We start from the raw sequence: 14548 nt of genomic DNA on the forward strand, positions 1-14548 counted from the left end.
TTATTCTTCAAGGCAAGAGTAAATACACATCTTCCAGGCATCATTACTTTTTATTAGGCATTAGGTAATCGTTGTCAAGCTCAAGCCTGTCATCTTGAATTTAAAAAAATATTACATAAAAATATTAAATACGACATCATCCGGAGGTCCCTTGCCACCGCCCATGTGCCAGCTGTACTAGAACCTATTGGTTTGGCACGTGGCGATGGCAAGAGACCTGATGGTATGACGCTCGTACCGTGGAAGATGGGCAGGTCGCTTGTTTGGGATGCAACTTGTGTAGACACTTTAGCTGCATCCCACATTCAGGCGCCCTCCTCTATGGCGGGTGCAGCGGCCATCAGCGCCGAACAGGCCAAAAGGCGCAAATATGAAAACCTCGATGGGAGCTTCGTATTCGTGCCTTTTGGTGTGGAGACCTTGGGGCCGTGGGGCCCGGGGGCTCGAGCTCTTTTTGAAGAAATTGCGAAAAGAGTTATCGAGTCAACCGGGGACCCGAGAGCTGGCGGCTACCTTGGCCAAAGAATTAGTTTGGCCATCCAAAGGGGTAATGCTGCCAGCATCTTGGGTACAATGCCTCGCTGGTCTCGATGAGGTTTTAGATTTAATTTAATTTATTTTAGTTTTAATTTAATATTGTTTTCTTTTTTTTTAGATTTAAGTTTATTAATAGTTTATTTGTTTCCATCCTCAAGCTTACATAATATATGCTAATAATTATTGTTACAAAAAATTATAAAACACTATAGAAATAAAAAGGTTTTAAAAAATATTTAAATTATTAAGCTGATTTAAAAGGGTAACTTATTTTTAAAGTTGACCTCTCAGTATAATGCTTAAAGCTATCACTCATTTTTTAATTTATCATCAAATATTAAGTTCCTATAATAATATTATGAGCTATATTAGTATTTACTATTTATACCTACTTAATATTTCATCAGATTTTGGCATAAAAAAAAAACAATTCAGAAAAGCTAAACAGTTTATTTTGTTTGAGCAAGAATAAATTTTACTCAGTAAAATACTGTGTAGAATTGTTGATTGAAATCCAGGCATGAGGTGTCATTGAACCTGTAAAAAAATTTAAAATTTTCAATATGCTTTCCATTTTTGAAGCTACAATGCAGATCTTTAAATTTCTACGGAAATCTTACATATTAATAAAAACAAAATCATCAATATCATCATCATCCTAATCAACCCATCACCGGCCCAGTACTGAGCACAGGTTTCCTCTAAGAATGAGAAGGGCCATAGTCTGCCTTAGATTTGCAGACTTCACACTCCTTTGGAAACGTGAAAAACTCTCAGGCATGCAGGTTTCCTCACAATATTTTCCTTCACTGCACCTCTTTTTGAAATATTATGGAGAACTCTCAGGCATGCAGGTTTTCTCCTTCACCGAGAAATGAAGTGGCAGTATTTAAATCATCGATAAACACTTTGACCCGTTCACGGCGATATCGCCAAAAGCTTTGCTTAAAACGCACTCACTCTGAAAAATAAAATATTACATACTTATTTAGTAACAGTCATTCAGCGAATGGAACAGTCACTTTATATTTATTTGCCAGCCCCACCTTGTCCGCTGCCTCCTGCTTGTCCACCAACTGAAGATAAAATCATCCAATTATTACAAAATATACTATATAAACATTTCAGATTTATTAATTTGTAATATCAATAGTATTTCATAGCGAAAAGCTGGCATCGTGCGAGTCAGACTCGCGATATGTTATTGTTTTGTGGTGTAACCACAAATTCTCGATTTTCGGATTTTTGCCTTTACTACTAATTATGCAAGTTAGAATAAAGAGTTTTTTATTACCACCGGCACCCATACTAAAACCAGCACCAGCTCCAGCGCCCGCTCCACCTGCTAAGTAAACATTTAATTGGGTATTTTACTACTTTTGAATTTGATTAATATTATTACTTTATTATAAACTAGGATAAAAATAATGACGTATGCTGAAAAAAATATTAAAATTCAACAAAGATTTACAAAGTTACAAGCATTTTAATTTTGGAGTGGGAGGGCCTTCTATCCCTTTCTCGCAAAACGAAAATTTGTATGAACCAGCACGAAGCTACTATGGCATTAGTCAAAATGACGTCATAATTCTATATCGCTATCTCTGTCTAATCAGTAATATTTAAATGTTTATAACTTTTTTGTTATTTGATCGATTTAATTAGTTTTTTCAGTTTTCGTCATTATTTTTATCTTAGTCTTAGTCTAAATATATAAAAGGAAAAGGTGACTGACTGACTGACTGACTGATCTATCAACGCACAGCTCAAACTACTGAACGGATCGGGCTGAAATTTGGCATGCAGATAGCTATTATGACGTAGGCGTCCGCTAAGAAAGGATTTTTGAAAATACAACCCCTAATTGGGTGAAATAGGGGTTTGAAATACGTGTAGTCCACGCGGACGAAGTCGCGAGCATAAGCTAGTTTATAATAAAGTAATAAAAAAATTGGAGTCAAATATCCAATTAAGTAAGTATATATTAGGACACTTGTGTTTTTATCATGCTCATGCTAACGCCAGTGTTTAGCGCTGATCCGCCGCGTACGGTGCTGTTCCGCCGCGTACAGCGCTATCCCGCCCCATTCAGCGCTATCCAACGTCGAGAACAGTCCGCGTACAGCGCTATCCAACGTCGAGAACAGTCCGCGTACAGCGCTGAACGCGGCAGAACAGAACAGCTCTGTACATGGCGGAACAGCGCTGAACACTGTCGTTAGCATGCTAGCAGGTGTACGATGCTGTACGCAGCTGACAGAAACAGAACTGTATAAGTGTAACCAAAATCGTTCAGCTAAACGCGAATAGAGCTGAATAAATGTAGTTACTCCCTCATTATCAATAGTATTACTATAGTCGACGCATTTTAAACTGAGTCGTCGAGTTATCTGTCTGTTTCGCTCGCACTTACCTACGACCTGTACGAAACAGACAGATAACTCGACGACTCAGTTTAAAATGCGTCGACTATTTAGTGATACTAATCTGGATCTTTAGCCGAAACTTTTGGCTATGAATACTTGCCTCCAGCGTCACCGCCTGCTTGGCCGCCAAATCCACCACCTAAAAAGCATCATTTAGTCAATTTAACAGTCAAACTTATACATTTGAAGGATTCCGTACCCGAAACCCTATTACAGTGCCCGGCAAACAACTTGAGTATTGACGCGATTGGCTGGTAAATGGCAAGTGCACGCGATTGGTTGATCAGTCGATCTTCGCTTCCCGGATTCGCCAACTTTCTCCCACTACGCTGCTTCAGGTCCAAGTTGTTTGCCGGGCACTATACTAAGCCTGCCCTCCGTCTGCCTGTCAGCAGGCTGTATCTAATGAGTCGTGAACAATAGAGACAAATTTTCACTGAGTGTGTATTTCTATTGCCGCTATGACAACAAAAAATAAAAAACCAAGATGGTGAATTTCAAAATAGCCGCCTTGCAAATTAAAAACTAATATTATAAATGCGAAAGTGTGTCTGTCTGTCTGTCGGTCTGTCCGTCTGTCTGTCTGTCTGTCTGCTAGCCTTTCACGGCCCATCCCTTCAACCGATTTAAATGAAATTTGGTACAGCGATAGTTTGCATCCAGGGGAAGGACATAGGCTACCCGGTTACTACATAGTTATCCCGGAAAATCAAAGAGTTCCCACTGGATTTATAAAAACCCAAATCCACGCGGACGAAGTCGCGGGTATCATCTAGTTAAAAATAAATAAAAAGTAAGTACGTAATGTTATATTAACTGTACGATGGTACGGAACCTTTCGTGTGCGAGTCCGACTCGTAGTTGATCGGTTCTTTTTAGAACTGTCCAACCATATTGTAAAACTTATTAGAATTGTCATATCAACTTATACAATTTATTACAAATAATCTACCAAGTATTAGAAGGAGCCAATCGACTTGTATAAATTATTTATTATTATCAGAAGTGTAGGGCTAAAATTTAGAAGCGTTTTTACTTCATGGAAATATTATTTATTGATGCAAAATTTGGTACACACCTACACTGAAGCCTGCGCCACCTTTAAAGAAAACTAAAATTAAATAAACAACAAAGCATTGTAAAATTTCTACTTAAAATATACTTAAGTAATAATATGTCATAAATAAATATTTCAAATAAAATAATATTTTATTTTCAAAACGTTGATACAATCTTACCACCAGCGCCACCTCCAGCACCACCTAAAAAAATACTTACTTATAAATATATTATGTCAAAATATTATATTAATAATATTAATATTATACTTAACAGAGTAAATTATTATTATAATTACGAGATAACCACTCACTTTCATCATCATCATCAACGCATCGCCGGCCCATACTGAACATGGGTCTCTTTTTAGAATGAAAAGACTTAGGCCATAATCCACCACGCTGACGGCCAAGTGCGTATTGGCAGACTTCACACATTTTTAGGACCATTATGGAGAACTCTCAAATATGCAAGTTTTCTTTCCATGTTGTCCTTCACTGCTAAAGCTAATTTTAATTTCAAAATGCACATAACTCTGAAAATTTAAATATGCATGCCCGGGATCGAACCCCCTACACTTCGAATAGGACGCTGATGACGTCTTAAACCCTAGGATATCACCACTTACAAATATTTTAATTTTAACTAGCTGCCCTGGCGAACTTCGTTCCGCCTAACAGTCGATTAAATTTTTTTTTAATTTTCTCTCCGTAAGAACCATCCCCGTACTTCAAAGAATATTATAAATCAGTTCTGCTGTTCTCGAGATTTGCGATGACCAACACATTTGGTGATTCATTTTTATATTATAGATATGGCGAAAATGTATAAAATCGATTATATTTATACATTTTCGCCGTATTTATTATTTAGCTAATATTAAAATAAAATATAATAAAAATTCTAACCTTCTCCTTGTCCTTGCGCAGAAACATTTTCAATCTGGAATGAACATTTTGTTTATTGGCATTACTCTCTAATATAATAATCTGCATTATTATAATCTTAGAAGATTTTATTCTTTATATTTAACACATTTATTTTTAGCTCACAACCTGTATGAATGCGAAAATGTGTTTGTTTGTTGGTTTGTCTAAATATATAAAAGGAAAAGGTGACTGACTGACTGACTGATCTATCAACGCACAGCTCAAACTACTGGACGGATCACGCTGAAATTCGGCATGCAGATAGCTATTATAACGTAGGCGTCCGCTAAGAAAGGATTTTTCAAAATTCAACCCCTAAAGGGGTAAAATAGGGGTTTGAAGTTTGTGTAGTCCACGCGGACGAAGTCGCGAGCATAAGCTAGTCCTTCAATAACGCCGCAACGGAGCAACGGATCGGCGTGATTTTTTGCATGGTATATAGTGAAGCACCCGGAGAGTGACATAGGCTACTTTTTATCCCGGAAAATCAAAGAGTTCTCACGGGGTTTTACGCGGACGAAGTAGCGGGCATCAGCTAGTAGGTATATTCGAATTAAAAGTTGAATAAAAGCTTACATTTCCAATAAGCATAAAAGCTAAAACGGTCACAGAGAATAGCTTAAACATTTTTACACGCACAAAGATACACGCTTCTCTTGTTAAGAATACAATGAAACGTTATTTAATCTTGGTTCGTATAAATACTTTGAAATAACAGGAAGAAGGGGGGGGGGGCACATTTAATACCGTTTACAAGAGTGTTTATATGGTACTCTAGAATGTAGTAATAGAACCCATCATTACATGGTCAGTTAAACATTTTTATAAGTATGTAATCTAGCTTATGGTCGCGACTTCGTCCGCGTGGACTACACAAGTTTCTAACCCCTATTTCACCTCCCTTAGGGGTTGAATTTTCAAAAATCCTTTCTTAGCGGATGCCGACGTTATAATAGCCTGCATACCAAGTTTCAGCTTGATCCAGTAGTTTGAGCTGTGCGTTGATAGATCAGTCAGTCAGTCAGTCACCTTTTTCTTTTATATATTTAGATAACTAAGTTGCTAGCAGCTACACGTGATTTTGTGTGATTAACACCAGATGAGGATGTTCCGTCCGATGTTATCGCGTTCATAAAAACGATTGTCATTTCGTCGGTAATTATTTTAATGTTAACATTTTATTGTCAACTTTAGTACCTCGTTTCTATAATTACGCTTAGCATTTTGGAGTTTACTGACTTTTTTGTAATGTTCTCTAAATACACTCGATTGAGATCAAACTACTCCGAACATTCCAAAATTATCATGGTATATATTTTTATAATAATTGTGAACAAGTAACAAACATACAGTATAGTATTTCTGTATTTATACCTACAACCTTATAACTGAGTTATAATATGGATGTCCTTTTATTAATAAAATTGTACTTGTCACATTTTATCTAAACGCAAATCTATTATATAATTGTTATAAAGTTCCATTGTGGACAAAAATTACACAGCTGCTGATGTCACGAACAGTAAGGGTGTGTTTCCACTGCAACGGAGCTGGATGTATGGTGGATGTGTTTTCGCCCAATCAGATTACTGAAAAATGAAAGGAGGAAAATTTTGGCGCAATTTGCAAATGGCGTCGATTCTGATATCTTTCTCTAAACTAAATTTAAAGTATCTGCATCTTTTTCTTTTGAATATTGCTATAAAAAACCGGAAAATGAATTTTAAATTTAAAACTAAATAGTGCTGCTCTGCAAATTTAAACACTATCCTTAAGACTAGCACCGCCCAGAAGTCACGAGGTTTGACAGTTTTAAATTAAATTAAGTTAGTCTGTCCTTTTCGTATTACATTGGTAAGAAAAAAATGCGAATACTCTAAAATTAAGTTTCTATCAGAATCAGTATCACACACGCATTGGTCAGCACTCGGCGAAAGTATTGGGGCTATTACAGTTATCATTGTCTGAACTGTTATACTGCTGGACGCAGGTCCCCTGCAAGAATCCCCACAGAACAGTCTTGTGTCGCTTGTGTCCAGTGGCTCCCAGCTACTCGCTTGAGATCGTCCATTAACCTAGTGGTGACGCATTCAGGCACCTTGAAACCTCAACGTCTATTAGTTCAATTGTATATGTAGCCATTACACCGCAAAAATTCACAGCTGTCATTTTTAATTGTTTCAGGCATTCCAATGTCCGAAAAATTCAGCTTTTGCCTCAACACGCTGCTGTCTGACGTGGCAAAGAAACAGCCGAGCCTTCGAGAAGAAATTATCACAGCACAAATAGAACTCATGTCAAACTTAACCAAAGTCATAAACAACTGCCACGAGAGCAGGGACTACCTCTCAGTATCCAAGCTCCAGTTATGCAAGAGTACACTACCAATTTTGATAGGTCTTGCAAGATCTATGGGTCGGTATGCGACTGTGGAACCTCCTTTATTGTGCCGGTTGTTCCCTCAACCGAGCAGTCCAGTAAAAACGAAAGATCCTGAACCTAGCTTCGAATACTCAACTTTAGATAAAAAGAGGAAGTTTAACCAGTTTCGGCCGATTATACCCAGGTCTTTATCAGGGAATCTTAACCCAAATAATGAGGTTATAGTTGAAAATGGTAACGACACAGTAGACAGTACTGGAGAAACTGTAAAACGAGGTTCCTTCCATAGTTACAACTCGGTTCCATACGATCCGACGACATACTTCTTCCACAAATTCGGGTCGAGTTTCAACCAGTTTCCGTACATGAGGTACTCTGAGTCTCCGGAGAAAAGAATCAGTGTACAGTTTTACGTGACGTATCTCCAGTCAATTCTATCGCTGGCGAAGAAGTTATTGACCAAAGATTTGTTGGCGTTTTTGGATGAGGAAGCCGAAGATATTTTTGCTTCTGGCCAAATACAGGTACGTTTTTCTAATTCCGCCTTTTTATAAGTTTTTATAACATGATACCTGTCAAGTGCGAGTCGGACTCGCACACGAACGGTTCCGTACCATCGTACAAGAAATAACACTTTGATCCCACACCTAGCCCACTGTGCACTCGTGACCTCGTGCAAGCTAATGACAGACAGCGCCATCTATGTGTGATTTAGTAAACATATTTGTTCGTGAATATAATACCTGCCAAATTCTATGATTCTTGGTCAACAGGAAGTACCCTATAGGTTTTGATTCCCTTTTCTTGACAGAAACACATAAACGACAGACATACAGACAACAAAGTGATCCTATAAGGGTTCCTTTTTTCCTTTTGAGGTACGGAGCTTTAAAAAGGAAGATAATAATTATAATTTACATTTTTTTCAGGTTTTCCCATATAAGTCGTTTTCCGAGACGCTCAATTTAGTTATGGTAACGCTTTTGCGAGATATTTTACAACACCAAAAAGATTTGCCTGGACCATTTACCAAAGATGTACAAGTAAGTTGCCTATTTTGTTTTAATATGTTTCTATCTTTATGTTTATATCTAGTTTCTAGTGTGCATCAAAATTGTGTGCATGTATGGAAGCGTTGGGCAAATATCCCCATATTTTGTGGTTGAAAACGATTAGACTTGTTTTTCATCTTCTAAGGGCTAGTTCAGACATGCGACAACGCACCAATTTGTCAGACGGGTACAGAAAGCTTAGTAGGTACAGTATGCGACAGAAAATAATGTACATCAGCCTTTAGAATGACATTTCAGCTTTGCAGAGCGTTGTCTCTGTCACTCATACATATATGACGTTTTGTCGATCTTCGACAGAGACAATGCTCTACAAATCCGCTATCTCTTAAAGGTCGATGTACATTATTTTCTGCCGCGTACTGTATAAGATAAAGCCAAAGTTGATAGAACTCGAACATCGAATCGAGCGCTTTAGTGTTAAAGTAAAATAGACCGTAACTGCCTTTTTTAAAGCACAACTTTATCCATACCTTTAAAGCCAACGCCACAAGCGGAAACCTTGCGAAATTAAAATCACTGGCTCTGAATTTTTACTTTAAATCAAGGTCCGTTAGGTGCATTTTACTCTAAACGTTCCTGTTTGATGCTCGAATTCTATATAATATGTCGGTGCGACCTAGACTCTCATCACACTGGTATAATTAAATATGAAGAAATATAAACAAAAACGCACGGACCGACCGCACGGATTCCACCGTGTCTGAACTAGCCTTACTAATATTCTATTTCTAACTATCAATACTCCATTAGAAAAACCTTTATATTTTCTCTTTATATTTTTTCTAATTTCTTGTCTATCTTTTTTTATTTTGACCCGAAACTTTATAATTTTAAAATAATATTTCTTCATTTTCCTATTTTATTGTACGATCTACTTGAGGGCGCAAAACTAGTTCAGGTAAAGGCAGAATGTACTATGTAAACCATTTTATTTTGTATATTCTAGTATAGAATTCGTTTAGAATAAGTACCTTATACCATTTTTTTTATCCTAGTATAGACTTTGTTTAGAGTATTTTCCCACGTAGTAAATGTCTGTTTAATATCTTACCCACGTTTTTTTGTTTTATAAATTGTAGTATTTGTATATAAAATGGTTAACCTGTGATGTGAGGTAATCAACTCTTTTGTCTCATTTGATTAAGCTAATAGTGAATGTCCAATTATATATACTATTTTTAAATAAATAAAATATTGAGTAATAGTGAATGTTCACACTATGATGCTCCAGTTTTTTCTCCAAGTCGCTTTTGCAATCTTTCGTACTTATGTTTAAATATTACTTCATATAATTCACACTTTAATAAACATTTTTTTAAAACATGTGCAGTCTATCTGTTGAGAAAAGTGATTATTAAAATAACCCGGCAAAGAACTTGAAAATTGACGTTATTGGCTGGCTTATGGCTGGTTCACGCAATTGGTTGATCGGTCGGCGCGGGTGCACGCCATTGGTTAATTAGTTGACCCTTGTTTCCAGGATTCGCCAATTTTTCCGCTCTACGCTTCTTAAGGTTCAACTTGTTTGAGGGACACTAAAGTTGTAACAGTTACTTTACAAAAGTAATTTTTTCAGACAGGTCCCGAAAACTATATTTGTAGTGCTAATATACCTAAATGTTAGTTTTAGTGAGTTAGTTGACTAAGGGTGAGATCTATATAGCGCACTCTGACTTAGCTTAGATTTAAGACAGAGTTAAAACGAGACAGAGAGAGATGTCTCTCACATATCTGTCAACCTGTCTCGTTTTAACTCAATCTTAAGTCTGAGCAAAGTCAAAGTGTGCTCTGTAGATCTCAGCCTTAGTATTATAGACACATATAAATCCTCTATAGGCTATTTTGTATGATATCCAAAAGTATTCGACAAGTTTCCTGAAAATTTCTATAATGTTGGTAGGAATTCGTCAAATGCCTATTCCTCAGTGGCCAAACAGAACTACAGAGTCGACATCACGATGCATCCGAAAAAGAAGATAGAGAGAGTAACTTTGCCACTGTCAATAAGTTTAAAGTGAATGTGATGGCGAATTCAGCCTGTGTCGACCTGCTTGTGTGGGCTATTGGGGATGAAACAGGTAAGGGACATTTTTCTATATATATTTCCATAATCATTGGTGCCTATTTGGTTGTATGAAAAAAAAATATATTTGATTTGTATATTATTTATATTTGATATTAAGTAATGATTTCCAGTTGACGACGATTATGACGTGCCAGCTCTATTAAACGCTTTAACTATTCTAATAGGTATTTTTCACGTAAGGTTTGCGGGTTGCCCCTTGTTACTAATATCAGATGAAACATTTTTCCTTTCTTAAAACAATGATTCTACGCGAATGACTGTAAATATGTAAGTTCAAACCGTCTTTTACACATTGCAATAGGGATGTTGCCTGGTGTCATTTTTTAGTAAGTAATTACTTGATGATAACCGCGTGGATTTATGTTTTTAAAAATTCAGTGGAAACTCTTCAATTTTCAAGGACAAAAAGTAGCCCCTGTTTGTTCCCGGAATGCAAGCTATCATCGAACCAAATTTCATCAAAATCGTTTAAACGTATGAGCCTTTCAAAAACCCGTCTGGACTCTTTGATTTTCCAGGACAAAATGTCCGTCTCCGGAATGCAAGTTATCTTTGTACTAAATTTCGTCAAAATTGTTTAAACAAATGGGCTATGAAAAGCTAGCAGAGAGACACATTTTCGCATTTATAGTATTAGTATGGATTAACCTTCTTTTCCGAAATAGTGACTTCCTCTGTTAGTTTTAAGTTCGATAATCATTTTAAATTATCGATTAAACTACAAAAAGCACATTAAATGTTTATGACGTCATATTTCACTATTTGCCGATTTGTTTAGTTAGCAACATCCCTATTATTATTGTCCCTATTTGGAAACGCTAATAGGCACGGCGTTCCACCTCCCGCTAACTTCACTTACAAATGTGAGCGTCGATTCTGGTTTTTTTGAAACTTTTTGAAACTTTTAGAGAATCTGCAACTTTTTCTTTTTGATAGTGCTAAAAATGGACGGAAAATTAATTTTAAATTTAAAGACCACGCTGAGATCTATAGAGCGCACTTTGACTTTGCTCAGACTTAAGATTGAGTTAAAACGAGACAGATTTATGTGAAAGATATAGCTCTGTCTCGTTTTGACTGTCTTAAGTCTAAGCTAAGTCAGAGTGCGCTCTATAGATCTCACCCTAAGTTTTAGTGCATTCTACAAGTTTAAACACTTGACTGGAACCTAAAGTCACGTGGTTTGCAGTCCTAAATGAAATTAGGGTTGTATGTCCTCTTCTTATCACATTGGAAGAAGTGAGAAGCATCCTTCTCTTAAATTGGTAAGAGAAGGATGCTAAACACTTAACTAGAACCTAAAGTCACGAGGTTTGACAGTCCTAAATTAAATGAGGGTTGTCTGTCCTCTTCTTACCACATTGGTAAGAGAAGGAAGCGAATACACTGAAATTTAGTTGCGCTCAGAATCAGTACCAATGTTGGTAACTTAACGAAGTTGTAAGTGATGTTAGAAGGAGGCGAAAAAGCACTCCTGTTAGCACTGGGATATGATTTAGTGCGTAGTAAACAACTAACTTCATGAGATTCATGATGGTTTCAACTAACAGTTTCTGATTTTAGTTTAGATTGCAATAAATCCATATAGTACGCGAAAAGTCGAGATGGCAATCGGGGTATGAGGCGGGGGTACGCCCCGCACATCCGCACAGCGCCCGCGCTCCCCCGCATCGGGTTAGTTCGGGCGTTGTGCGGGGCGCGGGGCGTTCCCAGCCCGATTGTCATCGCGTACAGTACGCGGGCGAAAGTAATGTACATCGGCCTTTAGAATGATTTCGGCTTTCTAGAGCGTTGTCTCTGTCACTCATACCTATATGACCAGAAACAGTGCTCTACAAATGTGCTATCTCCTTCTAAAGGTATATTACTTTCGGCCGTGTACTGTACTATAATTATGGCGATCTTAACAAAAGAGATGGAGTTGTCATTGAAACGTTTTTGTAGTTTGTTGTAAGCATGGATACGATTTGCTTGCGAATCTATTATAGCTGTTGTTCTATTTCATGAAGACACAAAGTCTTGGTTGTAGTAGTGAGTGTACCGGTAAGCTAACACTACTAAATTTCATCAAAATCGATTAAAATGTTAGTTCGTGAAAAGCTAGCAGACAGACAGACAGACATGCAGACAGACAGACACACTTTCGCATTTATAATATTAGTAGTATGGATTATGGATTTATAAAGATGCATTGTTTCCGTAGGAGCCGATTCTCTTTGCGGTCGATTAACGGAGAAAATTAACTCAAATCACAATCATAAATTGATATTGGCTCACATGCCGTTGCTAATGGTTTGTCTTGAAGTAAGTATCCAATAATCGTATGTATTTTTTCTATCAATTGAAATGTTATTTACAGAGGTTTGTCAGTTTGTATGCATTATGTCATAGTCTTCTATCGCCTTTATATGGGGAAGTGTTCTGAGGAGTTGTTTGACGTTGGACCTTGTTCCACCTTTTTTTTAATTAACGCTGGGAAATGCGTTTACGCATCCCCCATCCTGGATGCCAGCCAGCTAACCAGCCAGCCAACCAACGTGAGGGAAGGTATGTGGGACTCGCCGGCCGAGAGGCGATCGGAATACCCAACCCAGCGGTGCTCCTACGCGTCGCCTGGTGACTGGGTCACGGGAACACCGAAGCAATCAACCGCGACCCAGCCAGCGACGTCCGCCGAGGCGGACCCACCACCGGGGACCCACTCACGAGGTCCCTCGCCACACGTCGGAGGTACACCAATTATGTGCACCTCCCCTCCCCCGGAGACCTAACGGGCGACAATGCGATCCTGCGCACGTCGCCCGCGTCTCATCCTTCGCCTCGTCCACTGTGCCCTCTGCTAGTCAGAGGGACACGTGGAGAAACCTCCCCCCCTGCCATCATTAGCCATAGTCAACAATATCCCCGAAGAGAAATTATCTAATAGCCATGTTACCGGGGTGCACCGGCCCGAATACTGCTCTTTGCCTCGAACGTATCCAAAAGGAACCAGCAGCACCCAGGCACACTGGGAGGTTACCTGGCTGGCACCCCAGTGACCTTATTACACCCTGCTGCAAAGCATAGGTGGTTCATCTGAAGCTGCAAACGTTTATGGGTGGTGATCCGACTGCTCTTTTTTTCGCTAATTATATTAAATATATATATACCTTATACATCTGTCCTAGCCTAGCTATAATGTCTAAATGTTTCATATTTTTCTAGGGACTTGGAAAATTAGCGACAAAATTCCCAACAATAGCAAATACGTCGATATATTGTTTGCGAGATTTCTTAGTGACACCTTCGCCTATACTATTTAAATTGCACAAACTCGAACTCGAAAAAACCGGGAAGGAACACATGAAAGCCTCACGTAAGTCCATTTTTCGCACGGAGGATCTTTTTTACTAGTCTATTTATATCCATAAATAATTTTATCATACAGCAATTCTCCTTTTTGTATAAAATCCAACAATAATCCTTTATTTATAGCAATAATTTATATTGCAATACCCTGTTGTATACGACTACTTAACTTTAAATTTTTTATTCACATTTTGCGCATCAAAACATTCCCGTATAGTGCACGCAAGACATACCTATATAGTCCAATCTGAAGTTGCAACATGATGATTTGCGCAGGTAAAGGTTAATAAATATACAAGACCGGCTAAGATTTGTTTTTGCACGTAAAACGCAGTTAGACCCCTCGTGTACAAATTGTATTATTTGTTTTGCGCGCACTATAAGAGTATATTAATATCGGTTAGTCATAAGCATGTTAAGTGAATTTTTAATTCCAAAAATCTTTAGTCCTTTGCCTCCATCTTTCTGGGTACATAAAATTCATATTTAAAAATTTTTTAAGTTCAAGGCAAAGAACACCAGAGTCTGACAGAAACGGGTGCACCAATGAAATCGACACCGTTCGAGAAACTTCGAGACGCGGCCATAGAGAATCTATGCGTTGCCTTGGAAGCGGCCCTAACTGTGGACCCTTTCTGTGTTCCCGCCTTGGTTGGCTCCGTTAGTAACAGACTGTTCACTGCCGAGACTAGTGATAGGTAAGTTGGT

At 38.0% G+C, this 14548-nt stretch overlaps 2 protein-coding genes across 7 annotated transcripts in view; one reads left to right on the plus strand and one right to left on the minus strand.

Moving 5' to 3' along the window:
• Positions 1-14548, plus strand: part of Pi4KIIIalpha (phosphatidylinositol 4-kinase III alpha) — a 41208-nt gene that overhangs the window by 1969 nt on the left and 24691 nt on the right. The window contains exons 3-8 of the mRNA XM_069500960.1: positions 7136-7857; positions 8263-8376; positions 10307-10484; positions 12696-12796; positions 13697-13847; positions 14343-14538. Coding sequence (XP_069357061.1) covers positions 7136-7857; positions 8263-8376; positions 10307-10484; positions 12696-12796; positions 13697-13847; positions 14343-14538 — 1462 coding nt within the window. The remainder of the gene's footprint in view (positions 1-7135; positions 7858-8262; positions 8377-10306; positions 10485-12695; positions 12797-13696; positions 13848-14342; positions 14539-14548) is intronic.
• Positions 972-5664, minus strand: LOC117985068 (uncharacterized). 6 transcript variants are annotated; one of them, XM_069500956.1, is made up of 8 exons: positions 5528-5664; positions 4931-4964; positions 4202-4225; positions 4042-4062; positions 3064-3102; positions 1832-1879; positions 1522-1613; positions 972-1074 (listed from the first exon to the last, which is right to left on the minus strand). In XM_069500956.1, exons 1-7 carry the CDS (start codon positions 5576-5578, stop codon positions 1567-1569), a joined length of 264 nt encoding a protein of 87 aa, XP_069357057.1. In that variant the 5' UTR covers positions 5579-5664; the 3' UTR covers positions 972-1074; positions 1522-1566. The 6 variants fall into 6 exon arrangements, with proteins under 6 accessions (XP_069357057.1, XP_069357056.1, XP_069357055.1 ...); XM_069500955.1 differs by having other exon boundaries at positions 1832-1882; XM_069500954.1 differs by having other exon boundaries at positions 4042-4074.

The sequence above is a fragment of the Maniola hyperantus genome, chromosome 9 (genome assembly GCF_902806685.2).
Source record: "Maniola hyperantus chromosome 9, iAphHyp1.2, whole genome shotgun sequence".
In the NCBI taxonomy this organism is placed as follows: domain Eukaryota; kingdom Metazoa; phylum Arthropoda; class Insecta; order Lepidoptera; family Nymphalidae; genus Maniola; species Maniola hyperantus.